At 41.7% G+C, this 26533-nt stretch overlaps 2 protein-coding genes and 1 long non-coding RNA gene across 6 annotated transcripts; all 3 read right to left on the bottom strand.

Moving 5' to 3' along the window:
• On the bottom strand, window positions 1-25542 carry LOC149325521 (uncharacterized). The gene is made up of 10 exons (XM_089564324.1): window positions 25325-25542; window positions 14035-14123; window positions 11891-12068; window positions 8530-8577; window positions 7849-7893; window positions 7676-7723; window positions 7231-7278; window positions 6572-6645; window positions 1472-1694; window positions 1-140 (listed from the first exon to the last, which is right to left on the bottom strand). The coding sequence occupies exons 1-10, from the start codon at window positions 25506-25508 to the stop codon at window positions 31-33; spliced, it is 1047 nt and encodes a 348-aa protein (XP_089420450.1). The 5' UTR covers window positions 25509-25542; the 3' UTR covers window positions 1-30.
• Window positions 2083-4406, bottom strand: LOC149325523 (uncharacterized). Of its 2 annotated transcripts, XR_016286490.1 has the most exons (5): window positions 4203-4406; window positions 3505-3652; window positions 3242-3392; window positions 2961-3125; window positions 2083-2592 (listed from the first exon to the last, which is right to left on the bottom strand). It is a non-coding gene; the product is annotated as an uncharacterized LOC149325523 (long non-coding RNA). The 2 variants fall into 2 exon arrangements; XR_016286489.1 differs by having other exon boundaries at window positions 2961-3392.
• On the bottom strand, window positions 16926-21967 carry LOC149325522 (uncharacterized). Of its 3 annotated transcripts, none has more exons than XM_089564012.1 (9): window positions 21428-21967; window positions 20882-20956; window positions 20334-20430; window positions 20044-20183; window positions 19726-19916; window positions 18762-18921; window positions 18393-18504; window positions 18125-18182; window positions 16926-17576 (listed from the first exon to the last, which is right to left on the bottom strand). In XM_089564012.1, exons 1-8 carry the CDS (start codon window positions 21612-21614, stop codon window positions 18143-18145), a joined length of 1002 nt encoding a protein of 333 aa, XP_089420138.1. In that variant the 5' UTR covers window positions 21615-21967; the 3' UTR covers window positions 16926-17576; window positions 18125-18142. The 3 variants fall into 3 exon arrangements, with proteins under 3 accessions (XP_089420138.1, XP_089420137.1, XP_089420136.1); XM_089564011.1 differs by having other exon boundaries at window positions 18125-18186; window positions 21428-21966; XM_089564010.1 differs by having other exon boundaries at window positions 16926-18186.
• Window positions 25543-26533: the final 991 nt, after the last annotated feature.

Below are 26533 nucleotides of genomic sequence, written 5' to 3'. Positions count from 1 at the left end.
TTTCACAGAACACCTTTATTATGTTGCGCACTATTTGCGCTGTACATCACCCAGTTTCTGAGCAAGATGCTTGCGCACCGCTTTCAGCCGTTTTGCAGACTCCTCTGGGCTTGTGTCCCCCATGTAGAGGCGGAACAAAGCTGCAGAAAGAATAAATATTAAGGGCAATGTATGGATTGAGGGGCATTACAGAAAGATTTCCACAAGCAACTCTCAAAAGAAGAAGTAAAGCAAAGAAGCCCAGTGCAGTCAAGGACTGCAGTTTCAAAAGTTGCATATAGTGCATTATATATAGCCAAATGAAAAATTGCTTTGTGACTAAGGGCCAGCCCAGTCTGGAACACAATAGCCACTGGTGGTTCATACAAGTGCATTGTAGCATTTTGCCTTTGGCAACATACATTTTACACAATAAACAGACAAAATAGTGGCAGCATAAAAGCACCATCATGTTACTCTGCAAGGTAGAAACTTTTTTCTGAGATGATTCGACGCGGTCAAGAGCTTTTAGGTAGTCAGTGCAGACTGCGACATATTCATGAGAAGGACTAGCTGTAGTTGCTTAGTGGTTAGGATTTCAGATACCGAGCCTGTGTATTCAGGCTCGAACCCAGTCGCAGCCACCCAATTTCGATGAAGGCAAAATGCAAAAGGCGTCCATGTGCTGGACGATGTCAGTAAAGGTTTAACACTTCTGGTGATGTAAAATGATTCCAGAACACTCTACTACAGCATCCCTCATAGGCTGAGTAACCTTGGGACGTTAAATTCCACACACCACAACAAATTTATGAGAAGCCTTCTTAAAATATATGAACTCAATCTCAAACTGCTGAGCTACATCAGGCCAACTTCAATTTATCCTCCGTATCTCTGTAAGCTCTGCCACGGAAAAACATTTAACGCTTCAATAATAACTATGGGCAGAATACAATGAATTCTTAGTTAAGAGCAGAAGAACAAGTTTAAGTAATACAGCTTGCTGCAGAACCAGCTTCATTAACTGCTGTGGTATAGCGCAGTGTTCTCCATTGAAAAAAATGCACACATGATAACTTTAAAAGTGAGTGAGCTGCCATTAATTACAGGACACAGCTCTGGATCTGTGAACTATAAGCAGTGTTGTCCGGTGGTGAAAATTCCTTGAACAATGGGTCTGTCATGACTTCTTAAATTTGTTTAATTCCAGTTTTATTAACATACTTTGCACGTACACGATGATGCAAATGATGATGCATTTAATGTGACCAGTTCCAGCAAACAGCTTCCTGCTTGTCTAGTGTTTGTAAATAACCTGTGGACAAGTTGTATCCTGAAGTGCAGTCATTGAAACATTTTTCCTTCTGTACCAAAAACTCACAGCGCACAAGGTATGATGAGAAGTTTAGGTTCCAAATTATTGTTACGTGGCCACTTACTAACTGAGCAACGCTAGACGTAAAGCAAAAGAGTCACCAAAGGGTCAACACACCTTTCAGAGAAGTCAGCTTCTGCGGCGTCAATGCAGGCTTTGGCTCTGTCTTGCCCAGAGACAGGCTTCTGTTTGAAAGCGTTCCAGTCACACTCCTGTTTTTTAACTCTTCTGTGCTCCAGTACACCTGAGCCGCCATCCGGCAGAACATCGAGTCGGATGGCGCCTGGAAGAGCCTAGTCCACACCTGTGGCTCCACCCAGGCACCGCTTCCAGCATAGACCTGCAAAATATGTGCACACAGCTGTTAATACTTTCCTGCGGCCTATTTTTTTCAGACCTCTTTCTGCGCTCTGAGGCTATAAGTACCTTGACAGAGGAGCTTTCAGTAGCACCATCAAGCATCCCACGAAACACAAAAAGCGCTAATAGACGTCTAAAAAAAGTCTCGAAAAAAAAGCTTGACATCTAGAAGAAGTTTCTTCTAAGCAGTGTTTTAGACTTAGACGTTTACTAGCCCTCTATTAGCTCTGCTAACGCTACGCTTGTATACGGCTAGAAAACTTCTGAGGTAGAACTTTTCTAGAATTTTTTTAGACGTTCCTTTTTTTTCCGAAATGGGCGCCTATGCATTTCTCTTATGCATTTCAAGACTGATTTTTAGTGCTGCCTTTAAACCCTCTAAAGCTTTAAAAATGTTATAGTTCATTTTTCTGGTATACACTCAAAAATGAACTCAAAGCTGATCTGCAATGACCCGAACAATAAGCCCACATTACAAGGGATGTATGGCTGTAGTAATGAGCCATAAATGCATGTGCTAGCACACTTTTCAGTCACTGTGTTACTCTTTATTGAATCCAGTGCATACACCCACACAAAAAAGAAAGGGACCAGGAAATTAATGTTAGAAGCCATGGAGGAGGTAGCTTCACTGGTTTGGCTGACATTACAACGGTAAGCACTTGAATGGCGGGAAAGTGTTGAGCAGCAACCAACTGTTAAATCAAAAATTCATTCGGCCCCAGGCCTTGTTCACAACGGATGCGTTGATGATCAAGTTGCTGTGATGTGGACGGCAATGAAGAGCTCGCTAGGTGTTCCAAACATCGCTTTTCTTGCAAGGAGGATGCCAACTAGATGGTAACAAGGGGAAGTCAAATCCAGCTCTGTTCAGCAGCCTGCAGAAGTGAAAAATATTAGAGTAACCAAAAGCACAGTCAGTCAGGTGCATGTAGAATGGCCAATGAGGAGTCGGTAGCAAATAAGACCAGGAAATGGCAAGGATTGACAGCACATGCAATAAAATAAGCTAACCGAAAACATATATGCATATGATGTCCTTGCAAGCGGCATTTCAGCAGAGTGCTACGGCTCACCATAAACTCAAGAAGTCAATCACTGTGGAGGCCTTTAACAGAAGCAAAATTCAAACAGCGTGCATGGACACTGAAAGCCAAGCAGGCAATAGCAAGTGCACTGCCTTACTGTGATGCACACTACTCACAGAACCTCCTAAGCTGCATCTTGCAAACAGGCTTTCTCTTACCTGCAAGATGTGGCTGAATCAAAAGTGGTTGATGGTTGACATCTTGTACCGTCGCATGAAAACATAGCAGAGATGCTGCTGTCCTGGTAATGCCTGCTTCACTTCAGTATACACCAGAGATGTGTTAAATCTTGGACCTTAACTTGACAGCCACACAGGGCACATCTGAAAGATAAGACAAATAAAAGTGCATGTGTATAAGGTTCCTAACACTGCATTGCCAAAGAAGCCCTTTCTAATCTGTACGATGAAGCTCAAACAGTGGGCAAGAGATTACTTACACCACTGCACAAGAAGCATTAGTCCAGGTTCCCACCTCAGAACTGAAACAATCTCCAGGCCAAGTCGTCTGAACAACCAAGTACAAGGTGCTGCTATTAATTTGCGTGAAACTATACCAGGTCCTTGCTCCTCCGGCCAACAGTTGGAGTTCTAAAGGACAAACACTTAATGGGGCTTGTGGAATGAACATTAGCAAAGAGCCTAAACCTATACAAGAAATCATGAAGTGAAAGAAAAGGTGTCAGCTGCAAAGCGTGCTTACCAAAACTTGAGAAGTTGAGCAGGCAAGGAGGTCCTCTGAAAACCACTGTTGAACAGCCTGTACCCAAAACGAAATGTACACAGTGAAGTAGGGACAACGCCAGCTGTGCACGGTGCAATGGTTTTCCAAAAAATAAAAGCTGCCATGCCTGCAAAGAGCCGTAGTACTTCACTGCACTGTCAACAGCCTGCACACATACAGAGCAGCACCACCGAGTAAACTACCTTTGTGCCGGGGCTCTCAATCGCAATGAAATAAAAGCTTGACGCAGTTCAGATAACCAACGCCTTTTTAACGCGAGTTTCACTGACGGCAATCACAGCAAGGAGAATTGGAGCACACAGGTGGCCAGATGAGAGTCCTTGGCAAGAATAAAACCGTGTAGGAAAAAATTCGCGCCTTACCAACGTACGCTTAAACAAAGCTGGTTGGTTTGAAGCTTTGTCACGTTCACCTTGTCATCGCCTTGGTAAAGAAAGCAACTCGCATGCGAGAGCAGCCTAGCTGTATCCACTTAACAAAAGCTCAAATACATGCAAATGCCCTGTTTTAATATATTCAACGCTGCACTTTGGTATGTAAAACACTGGCTGATACTGTTTTGTGTTTTGTAAACCAAAGGTTAAATCAGGCGCGTTAGTGGCTTAGCCGGCAAAGCCGACGCTTTCACCACAGAAGAGAAATGGAAGGTTACTTACTTTTGCGGAAAACCAGGCTCACATCTCAGTGCAACACTGGTAGTAAACGATACCGCAGAAAAAGGGGAAAATGCGAACTGCAGCGGCATGCCAACCAGCGCGGAAAAAAGTGCGCAGCGAAACGTACTACAACGTGCGCAGCATCCGCTTCGCGCGCGTAGCTATCGCTAGCCTCTGCAACGCCAAATGACCAAATGAAGTACTAAATTTCTAAACGTAAAAATAAACATATCATCAAAGAACCAAAAAAATAAATTGAATCTAATACTTTCATGTAAAACTAAGCACTTGAAGCTTCCATTTTTTTCTGCTTTAAACGGTTAAAACCACTTTGGCAAACTATCCTGCATCGCCACCGTGCGGAGCGACACAAGCAGCAAGCTGCGGCGTGACTCAAGAAAGATTGCCTCCAAGATACGCCGCCACGAGAAGATAGCGCGCGGGTGATCTGCGCGATAAACCGCGCGAGCGAGCTCGGCGAAGGCGGCGGGAAGGCGGCGAAGGCAGCGTGCGCTGCGCCTGTCAATCCGCATGCTGCCGCCAGCTAGCCGACGCGTAACAGAGGCGTTCGCAACATGCAGCAAATTTTTTCACTCGCGTAACTACCGTCGGCTTTCAGGGCCATTATATGTTACCTAAATCCAGTCTTACGAGTGGCGGGTTAGCTGCACTCGATGTGGAACGTGATTCGGGCTCTGTAGGAGAAAACGCGCTTTCTGTGTTCGAATACAAAGAGCGGTCTTTGCACCGGCGCGCCTGCTCTTCGAAACGTCAAGCAGGAGAGCCATCTAATTTATGTGCCGTGATTTTACAGCATGTTTAATCCACGGTGGCAACTCTCTGCTGATTGCTGGCGCATCTCCTTGACGTGGTCTCAAGTTCCACGTGTTAGAATCAAGTCTAGAAAACATCTGACTACAGATGTTTCACAGAAGTTTCACAGCAAACGTCTGACTGCAGATGTTTAAGAGACGTCGCAGAGGAAACTTCTTCTTGTCGACATCTATGAGACGTTTGAACATAGCGCAAGACGTTTGTAGTCATTTGAAGCTGTTCCGAGACGTTCGTAAGACGTTTTGTGTTTCGTGGGATTACATAGTACTCTAGCACATGATGGCGACTTAAGGTCACTTGACAATGACGCAAAACAAAAACTGTCACGCTATTTAGCACTTTTTGTATAGTCCCCTCAAAGCCAATATGACAGGCTGGGCAACTGTTTTCTCCTGAGTCTCATGGTATGGAGCACAAAAAATGCAGAAGTCATGAATATCACAATAGTATCCATATGAAAGCAGTTCTACCACACCTTATGAGTTTTTAGAGTGTTGCATTGTCACTTTTTTCAAGCGTCACATTAGTGTATTGCCCACATAAGACTTCAAACTCCAATAACAACAGCAACGCGTAATATGACAAAACATTGCTCCAAATTCCATACTCCACAAAAGCTTGAGCTGTCAATCAGAAAAAGCTACTACCGGTTCTTTACAAAAATAGTGTTCCAGTTTAGACATGAATGCAAAAACGACTGCCTAAATTTGTCTTTGAGCAATATAGTTAAGGAGAAAGTGGATTCTACATCTGGCCCCAAAATATTCGAAGCTAACACACCACTGATGATAACATGGGCTTATGCAACTTGTTCAATACATTGGACATTGTTAGCAGTTTATGCATGATCAATGCACCTGTGTTGCGAACAGGCTTACCAGCTGCACAACTAAAGTGCCTGACAGCAGGTTAGAAATGCAGGAGAGGCTTTTGTAAATTTACTGCTCACATGAAACAGCAGTTCAGTATGACAAATTAACTCTCCTTGCAAGCACCCAATTAGCAGCTTGAAGTCTTCTGCCACATCGAAAAGCAGCAATTAATATGCTTGTGCTACAGGTTATTCCCTTAGAGGTGCTATCTTCCTGACCTATGCAATCTTAAAACTAAACAAAAAATTAAGCATACTCAAAATGTTATTGAGTAGGCTTAATTTAACATAGGGTCGGATATACGGCACTCTCTTGGGGCAGCAGTCACATTTTAGCCATGTATTTCTTCGCCTTTTGTTACAAAAAATGGTGTTCTGCATGTTTTCCTTATGTGAAATTTACCAATGCCCCACCACCTCCCTCCATAAATGCTCCCCTGAGGCTCATTTAAAATGAATACTGTAGCTGTCTGCCTGCCTGTTCACATCTATCTATAATAATTCAAAAAGCCTACTTTAGACCATAAGAAATTTGTCGTCCCATTTAAGCTGAAAAAGATATTTTATATTTTAAAGCACAGTCCTTACAGTAAAACTGGGAGCCATGGAACACCATCTCCACCAGATGTTTACATGCTTGCTTGTAAAAAAGAAAGGTGATTACTTTTCCATCATCCCTGGTGGAGCCCACTTGTATGTCAGCTTCAGTGACAGGGCAGTGGCCATGGCCTCCTTCTCCTGCACAAAGACAAAAATTGACTTTTTGTTTTGAACACCAAAAAAAGTATAAAATGTGCATGCACAGGTATGATCAAACCATAAAATGATCAATTAACATAGCTTCTTATATATTTAACTTTTTCATGGGGGCTGGAATATTCAAACACTGCATGTGGTACCTCTACCCCGAAACTGATATAAAAAAAAGCAGTGCTCATCGTGGCTTGTACCACAGGTACACAAGTAAAATGTAGTTGTAGAGGCGTTGCTCTTCAGTTAAAGCTTGCACTAAGGTGTGCAGATAATCTAGACAGTTGCGTGGCTATATTAGGCAAAACAACCATGGAAAGTCATTCGAGGAAATGGTAATCTTCTGAAAGCGTTCCATTTATTCTCACTCTAAAGGAGTTATAGCATTTTTTCGCACTGTATGGAGAATGCAATGGTGCTAAATAACTGTGAAATACCAAAATTATTTGACACTCATTAGCTTTTAAGCATTAAGCAAACTCTCCCAGGCAAGTCAGCTTCAGCTTATAAACACTATATTTTGAAGTGGATCAAAATTGTCAAATCACCAAACCAACAATCGAGCAATCTTACCACGTAGACCTGGGCTCTCCAGGGGACCAGCACTTGTCGAGGCTTGTCCTGCGGATGGAGTGAGTAAAAAGGAGTTCCAGATGTGTTATTCTTCCACTATTACCTGCAATAAGGCACGCAGGCACTCCAGACTGTTGCATGGCTAATGCAGGCAAAGAAGCCGTGCAAAGCCTTGGCAGTAAGACGAACAGGTAGTCTTCAGAAAGTGCTTTCATGTATTGTTGCTTTCAAAGAATTAATCATGGCATTCTTTTCGTACTGCATGGGCCGTGCAATGGTGCTAAGTAATTCTCAGCAACATCAAATTGGTCTGATGCTCATTGGCTTTCAAGCATTAAGCAAACTTTCCCAGGCGAGTCGGCTTCAGCTTATGAACACTATATTTTGAAGTAGACCAAAATTTTCAGATCACCAAACCAACACGGGAGTACAATGAGAATCTTACCAAGCAGACCTGGGCTCTCCAGGGAAGAAGTGCTCGTCAAGGCTTGTCCTGCAGATACAGCAAGTAATAAGTTAGCCAACTACCGAGGCTTTTTTCTCCCAACATACGACTACGATCCAAAACAGCGCTAAACTGTCAGATCACTAAACCCAAAACATGAAAGAGTATCTTACCAAGCAGACCTGGGCTCTGGGAAGCAGTGCTCGTTGAAGCTTGTCCTATAGGTGCCGCAAGTAATAAGTTAGCCAACTACCGAGGCTTTTTTCTCCCAACATACGACTACGATCCAAAACAGCGCTAAACTGTCAGATCACTAAACCCAAAACATGAAAGAGTATCTTACCAAGCAGACCTGGGCTCTGGGAAGCAGTGCTCGTTGAAGCTTGTCCTGTAGGTGCAGCAAGTAATAAGTTAGCCAACTACCGAGGCTTTTTTCTCCCAACATACGACTATGATCCAAAACAGCGCTAAACTGTCAGATCACTAAACCCAAAACATGAAAGAGTATCTTACCAAGCAGACCTGGGCTCTGGGAAGCAGTGCTCGTTGAAGCTTGTCCTGTATGTGCAGCAAGTAATAAGTTAGCCAACTACCGAGGCTTTTTTCTCCCAACATACGACTACGATCCAAAACAGCGCTAAACTGTCAGATCACTAAACCCAAAACATGAAAGAGTATCTTACCAAGCAGACCTGGGCTCTGGGAAGCAGTGCTCGTTGAAGCTTGTCCTGTAGGTGCAGCAAGTAATAAGTTAGCCAACTACCGAGGCTTTTTTTCTCCCAACATACGACTACGATCCAAAACAGCTCTAAACTGTCAGATCACTAAACCCAAAACATGAAAGAGTATCTTACCAAGCAGACCTGGGCTCTCCAGGGAAGCAGTGCTCGCCGAGGCTTGTCCTGCAGGAACAGCAAGTTATAAGGAGCTGCAGAGGAATTTCTCTTCCATAATTATTTGCAGTAAGGCATGCCAGTACTTCCGACTGTTGCACGGCCACATCAGACAAAGCAGCCGTGCAAAGTCTCGCCAGTGAAAGGTATACTTACGTCAGCACTTTCATTTTAGCCTCACTTTCAAGGAGTTAAGCATAGCATCTGTGTCAGTCTACATGGTAATGCAACGGTGCTCTATCATTCTGATAACTCTCAAATTGACCCGGTTCAACTAAACAGTGTTCTCTCCCTAGGTTCAAGAAGTTTACAGATTCTGCTTACAAACACACGTCCTGAAATGTCATGAAACTGCCACCAGCAAACCACATGTCAACAAACCAATACGCGTTTAGAATGTATACACCTTACCATGCTGAACTTGGCACTGTGGGGATGCAACGCTCGCCGAGGCTTGTCCTGCAGATATTACAAGTAAAGAGCTTCAGAGGCATTCAAATCAGTTTAGGAAAGTAAAAGAATGCAAGTGGACAAATAATTACTTACCATTCTTCTCCATACTACCTAGTGCGGGCTGATACACAATATTCAGTGGAAGATCAGAGGCAGCTGCATATATCAGCCTCACTTCTGAAAAAGAAAAATAAATTTAAAAGTAATCCCTTCTTTCCCCCTTACATATCATAGCACATAAGAGTGAATAATTCGGTTTTTAAGTACATAAGTTTAGTTGCCTAAAACACTCCTGTTAATTCATTACTCCAGCTTTCTATACCTGATGATATTAGTGCCAATCAGGTATCACATAAATTCATCAAACACAGGCCAGTGAGCTGGCACTTAATGATTTTGCTCACAGCGCAACTTAATACCGAGAAAAGATTACTGATAGCATTACCTTGTTATTTGGAAAGCCCATACAATTACTTCCAATGTCATAATTCAGTAAACATTGCCGTATCGAACAATAAATTTTCTCTGAAGTAGAGTTTAGAGAAAAGGTAAAAATTTATTGTCCCCTATGGCAATGTTCACCAGTGCCACGACGCTGGAAGAAATTGTATCGGCTTTACAAACAGCAATGCAACGCTACCGATAATCTCTGCTAGGTTTCTTCATACAACTCTTTTTTTTTACCTGTATACAAGAGTTTACTTCCATGTTATCCAGCTTGTCGCCTTCCACCATGCTATCCAAATCTCTGCTATAGTTGCAAGCAGTACCTGCGTGTCATGAAACTGAACTCCTGATGTTGGATACTGTTTGCAAACGAAATCTGCCTTGCCTACTCTGCAACACTGAGGCCGCAGGAGGGATAATTCCATGGTTCACAGGCTGCAGTACTGGTACATACTTTAGCAGAAAAGTTGCGATCTGGGTCAGCTGGTGCACTGTATTGAACAAATAACCCAGGCAAACGCTGAAGGACAGGGAAGGGACGAGGCGCACACTGCAACTGGAACTAACAACAGTGTTCTAATGAAGCACATCCATCTCCCAAGAAAACTTGCTGCACAGTTGTTAGTTTCAGTCGCAGTGTGCACCTTGTCTCTTCCCTGTCCTTCGTCCTGTGGCTGGGTTATTTGCTCAATACAATGCTAACCTTCCTGCTTCAGTCTGGCAACTTCTATGACATAATCAGGCTTCCTGTTTATGATCAAAAGCCTTGCTATGCACATGGAAAAATCAGACCTTTTTCACTGATTTCTAATCAGCTCAGTCCTGTGACAGCCGCAGCTAGCCTATTTTAGAACATTTTTTTTTGGTGCCGGCACTGCATGGTTGTGGGCACAGTGCATCTTCCAAACAACAGCACTGTAGAATGCTTACACCTTGTTTATTCTACTGCACTGCAGTTATAATGCATGAACGAGGAACAATATTCAGCACTTATAGATGTTAGTTTCATTTTTTTTGTAGTCTTCATAAATTAGAAGCAAACAAATATCTATGAGGAATATGTTAAAGGGACACAAAGCAAAAATTTAAGTTCACCTGTATCAGTACGGTAGCGTGTTCAAAACAAACTGAAAACAAAGCTTTCATAAGCTAGAACCTAGAAACAAAATACAGGTGTAGCCATCACTGGCCGTTCTCATGAATGAAGCATGTGTATCAACATCAATTTTATTGCGCGCATCTCAGAGGATATGCTAGACCATCATTAACTTCAAAACGGTGGCAGCCTGTCCTTTTCAGCAAAGACTTCAAAAGTTTGAATCAGGCAGTGGAAAGATTTCCAATCTGATTTTACCAGCAATAATTATGTCCTTTGCTGCCAAATTAACAACAACATACCAGTGAAGAGGCTAAGATTCAATTTTCACTGAAAACAATGCAATTGTTCTTTATACCCAATGGAAATCTGGTACTCAGCACGAAGGGCTACATAAAACACTGGATCATTTCTGTAATGCAGCTCATCAGGTTATAATGGCCTAAATAGAAGCGAAACATGCTCTTTCTTCTGAGCTCCCAACAAAAATACTGCAGATTACTGTTTCATAATGCACTAAGATTTCACTTGGCCACTTAGCAATGCGCGTCCACCATCAACTAGCCTCCTTTCCAACTTTTGTTGACATAAGCAGTGCCGAACTGTGTGCTGGCATGCCATTAATGTGCGCTACCAAAGTCATGCATATGCCACCCTCTTTCTTTAATGTGCGGTGAAAATGAAAGCTAAGAAATTAAGGAAGCTTCCGCTAGCTAACATATTGAATGAATGAATAGGCAGAGCATGCACTGATATATATTCTGAACGCGATGAGCACATGCAGAAACAAAAATTTCCGATAAATGAAAAAACCTGGCCTGCCTCAAAAAAGAAAAAATGATTTTAAATTCTTTTTTAACGCTTAATGATCTCCCGTTGAGTTAAAAGGCACATGATACACCGAGGGTTCTTTGCACAGACCAGCTGCCTATCCTCTTCCTGTCTTTTTGGAAACTTATAACCAGCGAGTTAACTGGAAATTTGAGGAAGCAATCACGACAACAACAAGCATCCCTCCACAGAGCTATGATGGATTTCAGAAGTTTAGAAGTACCTGTTCCCCACCATCTTCACAACACATTTACAAGTGTGTGTCTGTGTGGGGGAAAGAAAAAATTGTTTCACACTACACATGATTCTGTAGATGGATCTGAAAGTACGCTCTGCATCAAGACATAACAGCTCCAAAGAAGCTAACTTTTCAAGAGGATTTACCAGCATCGAAGAGCTTGGAAGTAAGGCTGCGCTGCAGTTCCATATTCAGAATACGGAGCTGTCCAACTTCATCCTTAAGAGCTTCAAATTCAGCTGTAGCTAGCTGGTCACCCCTTGCTTGCTTCAACGCAGCCAGTTCAATCTCTAAGGCCTCTGTTTTGCGCTTCAGCTCGTTGTGCAATCCAACAGGAACCATGTCGACGGCTCCATCCACCACTGCCTCCTCAATCAACTGCAGCTCCTGTTGGCGCTGCACATCAAGCCGTAGCTTTTTTGCTGACTTTGTCACCTGTAACTGAATAGGCGCAATTAAAATTTCCTGCTTAACTGTTGAGCACACCAAAATATGCAATCCATCAGGATTAATCCTGACAGCAGCATGCCACAGCATAATGGGGAAAGTTGTGCAATGCACTAGTACAGGGGGGAGGAGGAGGGGGGGGGGGGGGGGGGGGCAAACTGTAGGTCGCGAGCCACATGTGGCACTTCACAGGTCCAAGTGCAGGTCGCAATTCTCCGATATCTGCAACTTGCAACTTCCGACGCAAGAGCTCAACTTCAAAAATTCTTTTCTCACTTTAAACAAAAATTACCTCGATTAAAATGTAAGAAATGAAAGGCAATAAATTGTTCTATGTAACCTGTCATTGTTTGTATTTTTACTTGGATCACCTCAGGGTGAAATTAACCAGTGTTATTGGCTCAAAATGCACTTTTTTGCAACCTTAGTATTTTTCTTACTTCAATGTACACAGTTTCATCACCTGTAACATTGGTTATCAGTTCTAGACATCTAGAGAAGCCAAACGGCTATTTCTGAATCTGCGAGAGCAAGTTGGTATAAAAAAACAGCAAAAATGGTGCATTTTCATATTTTCTTTAATTAAAAAAAAAGATTTGAGCCGTAAAAACCTATACGCTCTGATTTATGTCGAAAGCCAGAATCTGCGCAAATGTCACTGAAAAAATTGTGGAGTGTTTTCTAAAAATTTGTGTTTCATTATCTTTTCTCTTAATTGGTTTGTTCACAGAAGGTTGTGGCCAAGTACTACACCAGGGTGGCCAAATCCTGCTCTGGTGAGGAAGTGCGTTGTCAGCTCTGGTCACCGAGATCAGGCCGTACTTCAGGCCTGGTTATGCAGTTCCATCGACAGGCAGAGCTTTTTTTGGGGGGGGGGCGGGGAGACATGGGAGAGGCCTTTGCCTTGCAGTGGGCGTAGGCAGGCTGATGATGATGATTAATCTTTTCTAAATGTTATTATTTTCCAAATGTTAATATTATAGTAGAATACAACTTAAAAAAACAGCAGTTGCTAACACTGGACCGCAGTCGCCGCTTTCCAATTGGAACAGAAACAAAATGAGCCTGACTTTTGTAAACGGAACAGTAAACGAAATCAGCTTGAATGTTTGACTTTATCAAACAATCCCCATATCAAAATTCAAAAGCTCATAATTTTTTTCGTGTGATAAGCTTTTTGTTTATTTAACCAGAAACGTTTAAGCAGCGGACTACTTTTTTGTCGTGGAGGAATTCTGCGCGCAGAGGCTGAATGTGGGTGGAGCTTCACTGCAGACTTAAGTTGTATCCGACTATAAGTGTTTTTATTAAAGCCTTCTCTAAATGTTCAAACTGCACTGACCTCACAAATAAATTTTTTCAACGAAAATGTTTCAGGCTTTGATTAGGCACATTGGCATAACTTGCCATGAATATTTTTGAACAAACTGTAGATGGCTGTGTGCAGCGTCTGGGGTGTTTGGCATGGAATGACCCAGTTGAACTGTGTTTGGTCACTCAGAGTCAACCCCTAAGAAGGCTGCTAGCCTGGTGCACAAAGGTCAGCTGACCTTGCAAGCTGATCCAAGTTGAGCCAGGAATCACGTGGAAGAGTGTGTGGGGAAAGGAGCATACTAAATGTCAGCACGGCATCCTAGTAGGCAGTGTATTTAATGTGGAGCAGTCCCTGAATATAGATTAGCTGTCCGTTCATCTTCGTGTGTACACCTTCTTCCCATGTCCATATTTTTTAACACTGCTTTCAATAAATGTAACTCACCTGCCCGACAACCTACTTAGGATCAAATATTTTACAGCTTGAAATAGAAGTGGATATCTGGAGGCAATGATCTGTCTTCAAGGCCAGTCACAAGCCCCACCTTGTGAGCTGTTCATCAAGTAGACACACACTTTTACAGTGCAAAACTGCACATTTGAAAGTAATATTACCAGCCTTTAAAAGCTATGACTTTACCTTTCCTTTTGTCCTTTTCTTCCCTTCGGGTGGTATAAGAGGTCTTCGGTGTCGTTTTTCATTGTAGATGTCCATTTCCTCCTTTGATTCTGCACAGCACAGAGAAAGTTAGAAGCAATGTGCATTGATAAAAGGTTAAGAATGTATCATGGAGCTGCACTGCATATTATTTTGAATTTTTCCAATCTGATATGCACACAACCTTTACAAAATGTTCAATTTTTTTTGTATTGTAATGGAACAAACCTGCATCCGCGAATTCTGTGTACAAGTTCCTCTCCGTCTACTGCAATCATACTGTATGCAGCTTATCAGATGATGATGATTGCAGATCTTACTGGTTTAAAGGCAGCTTTGTCCAAAGAGCACCATGACACAAGGAATTTTCGTCTACTCAAGGTGCAATTAGAGACACATTTTTCGAGCATTTTACCGCACATATGCCAAACACCAGGCTGCATCATCTCTGAGTACCTGGGGCCACTGTATGGGGATTGAACCCAACACCGCTTGCACGCAAGCTGGATGCTCAAACCAAGAGGGCACAACTGCGGTACTTCACGCTGCATTCATATGTCCTTTCTTGAGCAAGAATTAGTTGAAGACACATTAATTAACGTCTTAAGCAGTAAAAGCCAGATTACAATTTCTAAGCCCATACACACTTCATTTTAGTGTTTGAGGTTGAGCACATATCCCCTCCTTTTGTCCTGCCTTGAGGGCAAGAACTCTGTATGGTAATAAATTATAAAGCACTAAAAATAGAGAAACACATGCTCTGCTGAGCCACTATAGCAACATGTACCCCACAGCGTTTTGCCTCAAGGAGGGCATCCCTGCTGAAAAAAACTTCTATGATGCAATAACCTCATAGAGGCTTCATCATAGAATATCATGTAATCTGAATGATATATCATACAATTTGTATGATATTCTATAACATCTCTATGATGACTATGATTTATAGAAATGTATGACATTTCTACGATAATTTTCTATGATTTGTATGATAAGTCTATGATATTTGTATGATAAACTGTATGAGTTTATTGCAACATAGAACTTTTTTCAGCAGGGATGGCAGTTAAAACTATTACCATTATTTATAAAATATACCTTAATTTAATATATATACGTGTATACATACATACTACATAAAACTTTGTATGATGATTTCACATTTGGATTTTACGCTCCGCTAGCTGCAACAGTTACTGAGTCATTAAAACTAATACCCTCATATAGTCCTCCCCGGGACATCAATAGTTAAGAAGGAAGTATACAAGTGTATAATTAGTAGTACACAAAGCCTTGTTGTGTGCAATAAAGCCATTTTTTTCTTATACATGAAGCCCAATACTCACTGAAATAAAATTAAAAACACGAGCAGAAACCAGCGAAATACACGAGGCACCGCGACCCGCGGAACCGGCGGCACCGGCACCGGGAGGCACCGGCGGCCCAGGAAACGCAAAGTCATCTTCAAGACATCTAGTTCTTGGCTAGTTTAGCCAAGCAGGCTGGCTACAAGCCATCTTCTTCAAGCCATTAGCTGCTATTAGCCGGCTTCAAGCTCGGCTTTTTTTGTGCTAACGCTCCCTCCAATATGGTCTTGAAGACGTCTCAGTAAGCTTCGGCCAAGAACATCAGTAGGTATTGCAGACCTGCACTCAAATGGCCTTATTCAATTCCTGCCTGATTCGTAGCGCTTACTGGAATACTATTTTGCAGGCCATCCATGCAGAAATACTGAATTATTAGGAATTCTGAGTTTCGGGTGGAATCAATATACTGGTTTTAACCATGCTGCAGAATCGTCTCATCAGTTGAGCATATGGTGAATGTCACGCTTAAAAGCATGTCAACCAATGTTAAGACCAGTAATATATTTATTGAAATTCACAAATACAAAGGTGTAAATTTTTCACTTGGACTTTCAGTGAACATAGAAAAACAAAATGGTCAGGTAGTTCAAAATTCAAAACTATAGAACTGCACAGACGTTGCAAAATTACAAATAATACAGCAGGTTTCAATATGTGACCAACAAATAGAGTTGAAAACAAACAAATGCACAACTAGTTAAAACAGCTACATTAAAAATAAACACACAGGCCTTACTGTCACTAGAAGACTTGTCGCCAGAAATTTCAATAACCAGGATACAATAAGAATGACCTGTTCACTCTTAACACACAAAAAAACCACTTCAATATGATATAGCATCAAAGCCATAAACAACGACAAACGATGGTACTGCCACCAGAACATTCAATGACTAGAAAGTGCAAAAATTTAGTTGCAAATTATAAAGATGACCAAACACAAATACATACAACTGGTGTGGAATTGTTCACATAACTCAATGGCAACAAATAATGATCAAGTTCTCCTAAATTCAAAAATATAGAACTGCTCAGGTGTTGCAAAATTACAAATAAATACAGCAAGTTTGAATATGTGACCAGTACTTTCACCAAATGATGCAAAACAAATAGAGTTGAAAATGAACAAATATAGAACTATTTAAAAACTGCTAAATTACAAACAAACACAGGCGTCACTGTCACAGGAACTTTCAGTGACTAGAAGACTTGTCGCCAGAAATTTCAATAACAAGGGTACAAAAAATTTGAGCAGTTCAAACTTTACACATTAAAAACCACTTCAATATGACATAGCATCAAAACTACAAACAAAGACGAATGATGTTGCTGTCACCAAAACATTCAAAGACTAGAGTGCACAAAAATTTATCCTAAAATTACTAAAGATGGTCAAACATTAGTACAACTGGTGTAAAATTGTCCATGGAACTTTCAATGGCTACAAGATAATAATGAAGTTCTCCAAAATTCAGAACTAGAATACCGTTTATGAACTGCACAACTACAAATCCAGCAGGTCTCATTATGTGACCAGTACTTTCACTAAAAAAATACAAAACAAATCAAGTTGAAATTGAACACACAGAGAACTAGTTAGATTGCTAAATTACAAATAAACATGGGTGTAACTGTCATGGGAACGTTCAGCGACTAGAAGACTGTTGCAAGAAATGTCCATAACCAGGATACAAAAAATTTGAGCAGTTCAAACTTTACACATTAAAAACCACTTCAATATGACATAGCATCAAAACTACTAACAAAGACGAGTGATGTTGCTGCCACCAAAACATTCAAAGACTACAGTGCACAAAAATTTATCTTAAAGTTACTAAAGATGGTCAAACATTAATACATGGAACTTTCAATGGCTACAAGATAATGATGAATTTCTCCAAAATTCACAAACAGAAAACTGCTTATGAACTGCAGAATTACAAATAAATATACACATCTAAAAGTCACTAAAACATTCAGTCAATAGATGATACAAAACAAACTGAATTAAAATTTAAATGCAAAGTTATAAAATTGTCACTGCAACTTTGAGAGACCCGCTGAATGAGTAGAATGGAGGACACACGAGGCGAGCACACCATCCTTGGATATTGTCACATTTTTGTGAGCTGTGCAGCTGGCTCAGAAGCTGTTACTCTGAAATACATATTAAAAAATTATGGCTGTGTCTAGCATGAAATAACAATATAAAAAGCCTACGCCCCTTTCAAATGAAATGCAATGCTTAACTTTTTTGAGCAATTAACTTGCTTAATTACTGACTGAAAAAACTGGAGATGAAAATGCTGAACAGACGCTAGATGTGTAAGATATAAAGTTTGCAATTAAGCTTATTCATCAAAATGCACTTAAGTGTTACTAAGGTCTTCCTGCACCAGTAAATATTACTAATGCTGTCAAGGTGCTCCCGCAACAGTGAGAAACAGCGCTCTGCAGCCACAAAGAGAAGTTTACAGTGAGCTCCATGGTACCAGTGGCCATCAAAAAATATCAGTTTTACTGTTTATCCGGCTTAATCACAATCGTTGTTAAATAGACATCACTGCAAAACTGTGATCAGGTCCATTGGATTATCGCTTCAACGCCGTAAGCCAGATTTTAGTTGTGCTAATATGAAACTTTTGGCCGACAGTACCACATTCATTATACATGCAGTTGACAGCTTCGTAGCAGGAAGCACTCACCTGATTGCCCTCCCAATGTTACTGGCTCTTCCAGCTGGACACTTGTTGCATCACAATGCTGCCTGAACAAAAATGCACCAATTGAAAACTTGTTTTTAGTTCTACCCAAACCAGTGATGTAGAGAGCCATATTCATGCAAAGTAACCAACAATTTTCAAAATCTCGCTTACACCATTGGTTTATACAAAGGCACACACACACAAATGTGATAATCATAACTGTATGTTACACTGCATCCTTAAACAGAATTATGAATGGACAGATTACCTTCTAGAAGCTGCCATCACCCTCAGTGTGCAGTTCTTCAGCCACCCTGCTGCTGCTTGCTGTATTGTATGGGAATCGGCGGAGACATAGCGCCTGTCCATTCGTATCGATTCTGGAAATAAACACTTTGCTGGAAAAAAACTGTGCGGGCACGGTTGCACAGGTTATATGAAAAGCCTTAGTGGCTCATGCTACGATATGAACTCCAGTGTGACTAAATAGTAACACTGTTTTGGCATTAAGAATATAAAAATCACTCATTTTATGTTAATTTTTCAAATTCAAGGTAATTGTGCAGGCCTTACTGGCATACTCATAGGAAGGAACTAGTATTCATGCACCATTTGTAAAAGCCTACCAAATACACACCTTCAATCACGCCAAAGACAAGCAGGTCCTTCAAGCTTCTTTTGCCCCGCTGTCCGAAAACGCTGAACATCCTCCCCACTTCGTCAGTGAAAACTGTGCGCAAGATGTTTGCAGTCAGCGTTCTTATGTTCTTTCCACCTATTAGTGAAAGCCTCCGTGCCTGCAACAAATATATTGAATGATATTCCACAGAGTAAAACAAAAAAAAAACACTATTAATATATAGTTTGAGAGCATATCTTTCCATATAAATGAGTGAACCATTGCTTTGGCCATGTAGTGCTTGCCTCAATGCAGTGAAGGCTGAATCCAGTTTAAATTTATATTTGAAAATTGACAAAGCATATCTCAGATGATGGCAGCTTTCCACTGCATCTGTTATTGGTTCTCTTAGCATTTCCTTAAATTATATGCAGCATTTTATGGCCATGACCTAACCCCATAAAAATATTTTTCCTTCCGGAAATTTCACAAAAAGCTTTCATCAACTATGATATAAAGTACTGCCAGCAGCCATGTATAAGTGTAAGGATTTTTCAAAGAAAAAAAAAAGTCACTGTTGCTACCATTCTTGCAGCAGTGCAGCTGTCAATCAGTGTGAGCTCTGATGAGCCTTAGAGGGTAACGAATTGGTTCTTGCACTGCACTACTTGGTCCAGTGGTGCCACCAACATACCATTTCATACCACTTCAGCACTTTGTTGTCCTTTGCTTTTCAAAGTTTTCCTTCTCATGAACACTTTCCAGCTGCGGCATGCATGCCAAGGATACTGAGCTTTGTTAGTTCAATCCAGATTGCGAGAACTGGCTTAATATGAATTGTGAAACTCTGCGTTTCTCGCTATGAAGTGATAAATCAAGCCCTCACATGACACACTGGGTAATGCATTACAGTAGCAAATGTATTTTGTGCATTCCAAAAGCTCTCACTCAGTCAGCCATAGAAAGTGTCACGTTCGCTTACCAAGCTGATTCTTGTTGCCTTGTCGTTAGCAATCTGGGACTCCAGATCATTTACATCATCTTCGTTTTTTAGAGGCAACTCTAAACGAAGGCCTTCACTGTTGTCATCTTTTGCGTTTGTAAGCAATTTGAGGATCTTTTCGTTTTGCTGTTTAATGTGTTGAATTTCCTTTAGCAGTATGTATGTTGCATCTGAAAAAGAAACACCTTTCAATGTACACTTCACAATGTTAACTATGCTTGAATCTGCCCATCATAAGAATTTAGTGAGCATGTGAATGTAAGGTAACCCTGACTAGAGAGCATGAGCTGTACCTACCTTTAGAACAACTTTCACTGCTTGGCCTTTCAGCCATGGTTTCTTCAAAGCCTGAAGCATAGCGGGCACGTGTTTTTGGGCTGTGGGTACTTTTCTTTGCAAACACCATGGGACAATGCACAGGGGCACATCTTTTGGGGCTGCAAACCATGACAATGTGCAAAAATCAGGAAGTCAGCAATCCAGTTCTGCTAGTTAGCAATAAATACAAAAAATTGCAAAAATGCATTTTCTTTCAAATGACAAGAGCATCAAAACTTAAGCAATGTGATCATCATAAAGAGATTCACCTTGGCGGCTTGCAAGGCATTCCTTCAAGCTCACTTTCATCTTCTTCACTGCTTGACAAAACTCTGAGAACTTTTCGTCGCTTGCCACGTCCTCTGTCTGAAAGGTGAGAACTATTTGCTTAGGCAGCCATGACGTGCACGGGAAGGGGTTCGAATATTAAATTAACAATGCTTACAAGATGCTGCCACTAAGATTTACGCCAACCATCAATACCTAATAACAAACAATAACCCACAGCATGGGAGTAAACATTCCAGCCTTTCTTGAAAACTACAACTGACAAATTATAGGTGTAACCCTTAAATACAAAGATAAAACAAGATATTTTTAGCATTATCATCTTATAAAGTATTCCATTTCTTTCAAGCAAGCATTCTACAGTTCTTTAGAGGCACAAACACTTAAATTCTCTCAACACTCTGAAGACCTAAAATACCATCTGGTGTTATTGTTACCATAATCTGTGCTTAAACACACATTAACATAAAAGACAAAATGTCTGATGCAGTGTTTAAAGAACACACTGCATATAATTTTTTAATCCTACCTTCATCTGCAGATGTTTGAATATCATCAGTGGCTTCAGCCCGAGCCAGGAGTGCACGCGCAGTCTTGTATGAAGCTAGAATACAGACAAAAACATTGCTTGCTTAATTAGCCGGTATTACACAAAGTACAAAGTTCTGCTCTAACTTAAACTACGGTGCTGTTTCATTGAATCAGCCTCTGCAAGGTGCTGTCATTGCCCATTAATAGTTGTTTCTAATGCCTTAACTGATACTTATGGTAATTATGGCTTAGACCAACCCTATTACAGTTCAGAGTCAATGCCACTAAGCCACAGCAGCAGTCCTGTTAGGAAGCTGTTGGATGCAGTTGCAAACTAGTAAGTGAAGGTCGACCATCTTGTTTCAACGGCCATTTTAATCTGGGAGACCAATCCAAAAATTTTATCAAGACAGTGTTACATGAACTCTGGCCTTTTTTCAATCATTTTCCCTTAGAATAACATCACTTGTGTTGCAGTCACATCAAGAACAGTGGGAATGCAAATGAGCAGGTTAGAAAAAAAAATGGGAAGCAAGCAACTTACACTCCAGACGAAGGACAATAATCTTGTGGCGAGAATATGATGCATCCGGAGTCTGCATGCGCTCAACAGCTTTGCTTATGGTTTTGGAGTTTGCATGGCTAGGCCACAAGCAGTCCTCTCCATCAACCCAGTTTGTGGGTACAACAGCAACTGTGTCATCACTGGCAAATCGCACCACTGCATACATCTGTTGATGAAAGTCGTTAGTGCCACCCACAGGCTTTCACTTAGGATCATGCTTTTGGGAGCATTAACATCAAAGTATAGTTTCTGAACATGTATTAAAAAACATTTCACTTTGTTTTACAACATGTACAGAACATAAGGGTTCACTCTTCAAAATACACGAGGTTCATCCAGAGCACACAGAGTATTGGGTGAAGCTAAAACATGGCACCTTGTAAACTTAAACTGAAATCTAAACATATTCTATTGCACAGATTATGAAAAATTAATAGTATCTACTGTAAAAAATCAAACAAGTTGTCCAACACACATTGCAACAGTGATATCTCCTAATGGTACTACAGTCCAAAAGCTAAAAATGGGTTTCTGAATGAAGAAGTGGCAGCACAACATAAGTATTAGGCCCGCTCTGATGGGGAAAAAGGACACATTTGCACTTAACGTCAGTTAGGTGCCACGCCATAACATGAGATAGGTTCTGAACGACAAGGATGCCCAGTTCAGAAGAAATAATAGGCCTTGAAAACATAGGATCTGAGGACTGAAACTTTTGGCCTATTACAACTTGTTGACCATCACTGTCAAATGCAAAGTTAGAGGCAAGTACTACACTGCTGTCCGAAAGCATACAACCATTGTCACCAAAGCTGCCTTTTAGAGTGAATGTTTCAAATACTGCAGCACGATGTTGAGGACCTTTGAATGTTGGCAGCAGTGGGCCATCAGCATGTGGTTCCTTTAAGACCACACCAGAAAAGGACGCAGTTCCTTTTGCTGCAAAGAGTTCACCATTGCTCATTTTTTCGTGAATTCGATTAGCAACTTCCTCAAGGGGTTTTTTTCCACTTCGGACAAGCCTTTTCAAACTATGAAGAAAACTTTCTCCAGCAAAAGCACTGTATGTGTCAAGGCAACCATGCAACAGGACATCATCTGCCAGATGAATCAGCCCATGAACGTTATAGCTCATGTGACGGTGGCCATACAATCTGTGCACACAATTTACAAAGTAACACAATAAGTCTTTTGCAAATCTGTTCAGGGAGATGCATAAAGAAGGGCTAGCCAATATTCGTACAGCAACATGGAGAACAATAAAATGCTCATAACTCTTACGAGGTAAAACAAGCTTCAGAACAATGGGGCCTGCATAGAGAAGAAAAGTACGCAACTCAGTTGCTTTCCAGCGATCAAGGTGTTTTAAAGACCGCAGTGGGCGAGCAAACTCCAGGCACCAGCAACTTTTCAGAGCCAGCAAGGACTCTGAAAGCTGTGCAACAGCAGAAGCTGACAGGCGATGGGGCAGCTCACCTCTTACCCACAACAACAGAAACTTTTTGGTGACTCCTATGCATACCAGGTGCATATAGTCCAAAGGAAAAGTTGAGATTAATCCAATGGGAAGCTTCTCAAGGACAGTGCTGCCAACATGGTGCTCTTTCTGAGTTTTGCGAGCAAAGTCGTCATCTGTGCGAAGGGGTGCATTTGTGCTAGCAAAAACAACCCTCTGATCTACAAATTCTCCTTTTTCAGTGCACTTAGTGCAGCTGAAATAACCAGAGTGAGTCTTCACACCTAGCACAAAGGCTCGCGCAGGGGCATCGCATACAAAAGCTCTAATTTCTATCGTGAATTTTCTGCCCTTTACACAAAGTCCATTCTGATACAGACTGCACATTTCATCAACAAATGGAGTCAGAAAGGTGTCTGCTGACTCTGGCTTTGACTCACCGTGGTAGCAGCCAACAACAAATACGTTGTTGTTTGAAACTCCCTCTGCACGACATAAGATAGGCCAGAACTGACTCGTAGAGCTTTTTGTTAAAGGAATTCCATCAATGAAAAATGTAAGCTTGAGACATGATGGTGCCGCTGAAATGTCCACAACTGCCTTAAGCAGAGTCGTCAGACAGGTTTCTACTCCTATATGTACATAACTCCCTGGTGACACAGAAATAATATTATGTTTCCTGGGTGTTCCGAGCAACGCCCTGGCATCCGAAGGCAAACTAGCAAAGCATGGACAACAGTCGTGCGTTTTCAGTTTCTTTAAGAGGTCACTGACAGCCTTGTGTCCCACCCCATTTCGTACTGCCCACCTTGTCAAAAAGTCCTTCATGCTTTCGTGACCTTTCTCATCTGAGCAGACAACGCCAGAACTGCCAGGACAATCTTCACTGTGAACAATGTCAAGCACGGCAGGCACTTCTCTTTCGCATATCTCCATACAGTCGGAATCGGAACTGGAAATGTCTCCTCGTTCTTGATTAACTGTGGATGGGCCACTTGACATAGCAAACACATTCGCACTGATAGCTTGCGACTCTGAACATCTCGGCACCGACCCTTGCTGGGAAAGGCTCGCCGAAACCGATTCCTCGAACGACGGTTCGGCCATCGAACGTAAGCGCCGACGCTTCTGCCAGCGAGACAGTTCATCGAAGCTTTTAGTGTGCCTCGAAGACATAAGAAAAAGTTTAAAACTCTACCTTTTACACTCGCAGTCTTGACGTGCCGTCGCGAACAAAAGCACAGCGAACGTTCCAACGGAGCCAACGGCCATGCTTCGCTCGCTTCTCGACAGATTTTGGCGGGAAACGTGCGGTCGCTCGCAGCGCCGCCAGCGCCGGCTCTACACATGTTTTCAATGGAATCCGTTTATTAAAACACACATGCTCAAAATTTTGTATAGCAAAATGTTTACTTCTAAAAATATAATAACAAGATTTACTTATTATATTTATGCAGCTATATACTTCAAGAGCAATTAACGTAGGTATGATGGCGCTCCTGCAATTTTTGAAAAAATGGCGGGAAAACGTGTGACTCTCGCACTACGCAAAGTACGCATAGAAAGCATCAGCGTTTCTATATAAGCGCAAGCCGCACGTCACAATTGCCTTAATTTACCCTTCCCTGCAAGATTTCTTAAGCGCCACGTACATTCGTGATCCATGTTTCTTTTTTTTTAGTATTGCTTGACGCTTGCAGCACACCACATTAGTAAAGTAAGGATGTCCATATTTCAGGCTTAATGTCTCGAAGAAAATTTTTTAGAATATTATGTGTCATGCAGTCATATAATATTCATTGTCTAAGATACATCCTTAATCAAACGTCTACAAGGCATCAAACTTGAGATGGCCTCTAGACGTCTATTCTGTGGCTGGAAGAAGCCATAGTCGAGTTGAGATGGGTCAAGCTGAGTCAAGCTGTCTAGTAGCCGACATTGGTTTCCTGGGGGGGTATCAGAAGCGCAATTCGTTGACAATGTTAGACAACTACGCATGAGAAAACAAGTCATTTTATGAACTTCGCAACCTTTCGTTATAATTATTCGCTAGAAGACAGGTGAAGATACGAGAATTACAAAAAAAAAGAGAAATCGAAACTTTAGAGCACATGTTTTCCATTCGCCGCTTCCCGCGACCTCAACTTGCGCGCTTTGCCTGGTTTACTTGTCATGCCTCAAAATATTTTCACGAGCCCTTGACGAAGCGACAAATATCTATAATATAGCCAATGGATCCCCGAAAGTGCTCCATTTTGAGCTCTCAAGACGGTTGTGTCGTTGCGTAGAGCAGCGCGCGCACAGGTGCGGAAGTCATGCATACTTAGGGCACGCGCTTGTATATACACCTTCCTAATACCGCAAAAAGTTGTTCAGCCGCAGAAAAAAAAAATACAATGGATGGCCTTTTGGCGACTTACCTGTCATGTGTATGATTCTGGCATCGTAGTAACCGCCAGCGGTGAAGTCGTCGCCGCACCAGTAGACGCTGTAGTTTTTTCCCGGATAGAAATCCGCGACGTTCTTTGGTTCAAATGACTGAACTTTAGTGTGTTCAACAACAGCAGTTGTATGATCACACACGTACTCACAGTAGACGAACATTTCGGGAACAATTAAAACGAACCGCAAATGCGCACTAAGTTCGCAACGCGACGCGCCTTTATTTGGCAATGGACGCATCTCAACTACGCGGACAAAACTATAAGGCGTGCATAGGCTTTCATGCATCATGCGCAGCAAAATATAGTGCCACCATACAAGTACTTTTCCCACGTAAAACGTGCTGTTATAATTTATAGCTGTACTCGTATATACATGCGTGCTTTTATGTACGAAAAGGCAAAATGTCCAAGCAACCTTGCTCAAATAGTTTATGATTTTTTATTTCGACTTCGAAATTCATACGAAGTACATGCAGAATTCAGTGTCGTCATTTTAGCGATTTTCCCGCTAAATTAAGTGACTTTTGTTGCGTCTTAGCGGGAAAAATGTTCGTCTAGCGGCTAGCAGATTTTTTAGCGGATTTTGAATCTTTATTTCGTGCGTCTCATTGTTTTAGCGGATTTCAGCACGTGAAGTGGATCTGAACGAAATGAGCAATTCTCTTCGTAGGCTTCAGTAAAAAAATAGTGGCCGGCGGGTTATGTGCGAGGAAGGGAATTTATCAGCGGTGCCGGCCGCTGGCTCGTTGGTGTGGCCAGTTGGCGTGGGCCGTTGCATGGCAATAGTGTACTAGAATTAGTACACTATAATGGCACGCCTCGAAGAAGCCCACGGAGAGATTCGTAGCTTGCGCCTCTCCGCACCTGGCTGCTGTAGGGTTTCAACTGATTCTATGCATGACACCATGCATCGACCCTGCGAGGCGCGGTGAAAGGCGCCTAGGCGCCTCGGTCACTTTGCTACACCCTATCTCGCAGTTTACTTCGGAACCAGCATCTTAAAAAAAAAAAAAACCAGTCACTCTACACTTTGAACGCTCACTCAGTGCTTCCTCCTTGCTTCTTTGAGCAGAATAAATCAGTCCGCTTGGTATACAGGGTGTTTCACCTAAGACTTTCTGCAATTTTTAAAAATAAGCTATTTGAATTAGATGCGCGCTTTTTGTGGCATAGCATTGTCAGTGG

Source organism: Amblyomma mixtum, chromosome 10, assembly GCF_055824585.1.
Source record: "Amblyomma mixtum isolate Tamu chromosome 10, ASM5582458v1, whole genome shotgun sequence".
NCBI lineage: Eukaryota > Metazoa > Arthropoda > Arachnida > Ixodida > Ixodidae > Amblyomma > Amblyomma mixtum.
Note: the sequence above shows the minus strand (reverse complement) of the source record. Positions and strands in the feature narration are given on the sequence as shown.

Excerpts from the sequence above, each read along its gene's own strand:
- LOC149325522 (XM_089564010.1), bottom strand. The coding sequence starts at position 21,614 with ATGTATGCAGTGGTGCGATTTGCCAGTGATGACACAGTTGCTGTTGTA. Across the intron at positions 20,957-21,427 it reads TATTGTCCTTCGTCTGGAGT|CTTCATACAAGACTGCGCGT; the intron begins GTAAGTTGCTTG and ends TCTGTATTCTAG. Across the intron at positions 20,431-20,881 it reads TCAAACATCTGCAGATGAAG|ACAGAGGACGTGGCAAGCGA; the intron begins GTAGGATTAAAA and ends CTCACCTTTCAG.
- LOC149325521 (XM_089564324.1), bottom strand. The coding sequence starts at position 25,508 with ATGTTCGTCTACTGTGAGTACGTGTGTGATCATACAACTGCTGTTGTT. Across the intron at positions 14,124-25,324 it reads CAGAATCATACACATGACAG|AATCAAAGGAGGAAATGGAC; the intron begins GTAAGTCGCCAA and ends TGTGCTGTGCAG. Across the intron at positions 7,279-7,675 it reads GGAGAGCCCAGGTCTGCTTG|GACAAGCCTCGACAAGTGCT; the intron begins GTAAGATTCTCA and ends CTCCATCCGCAG.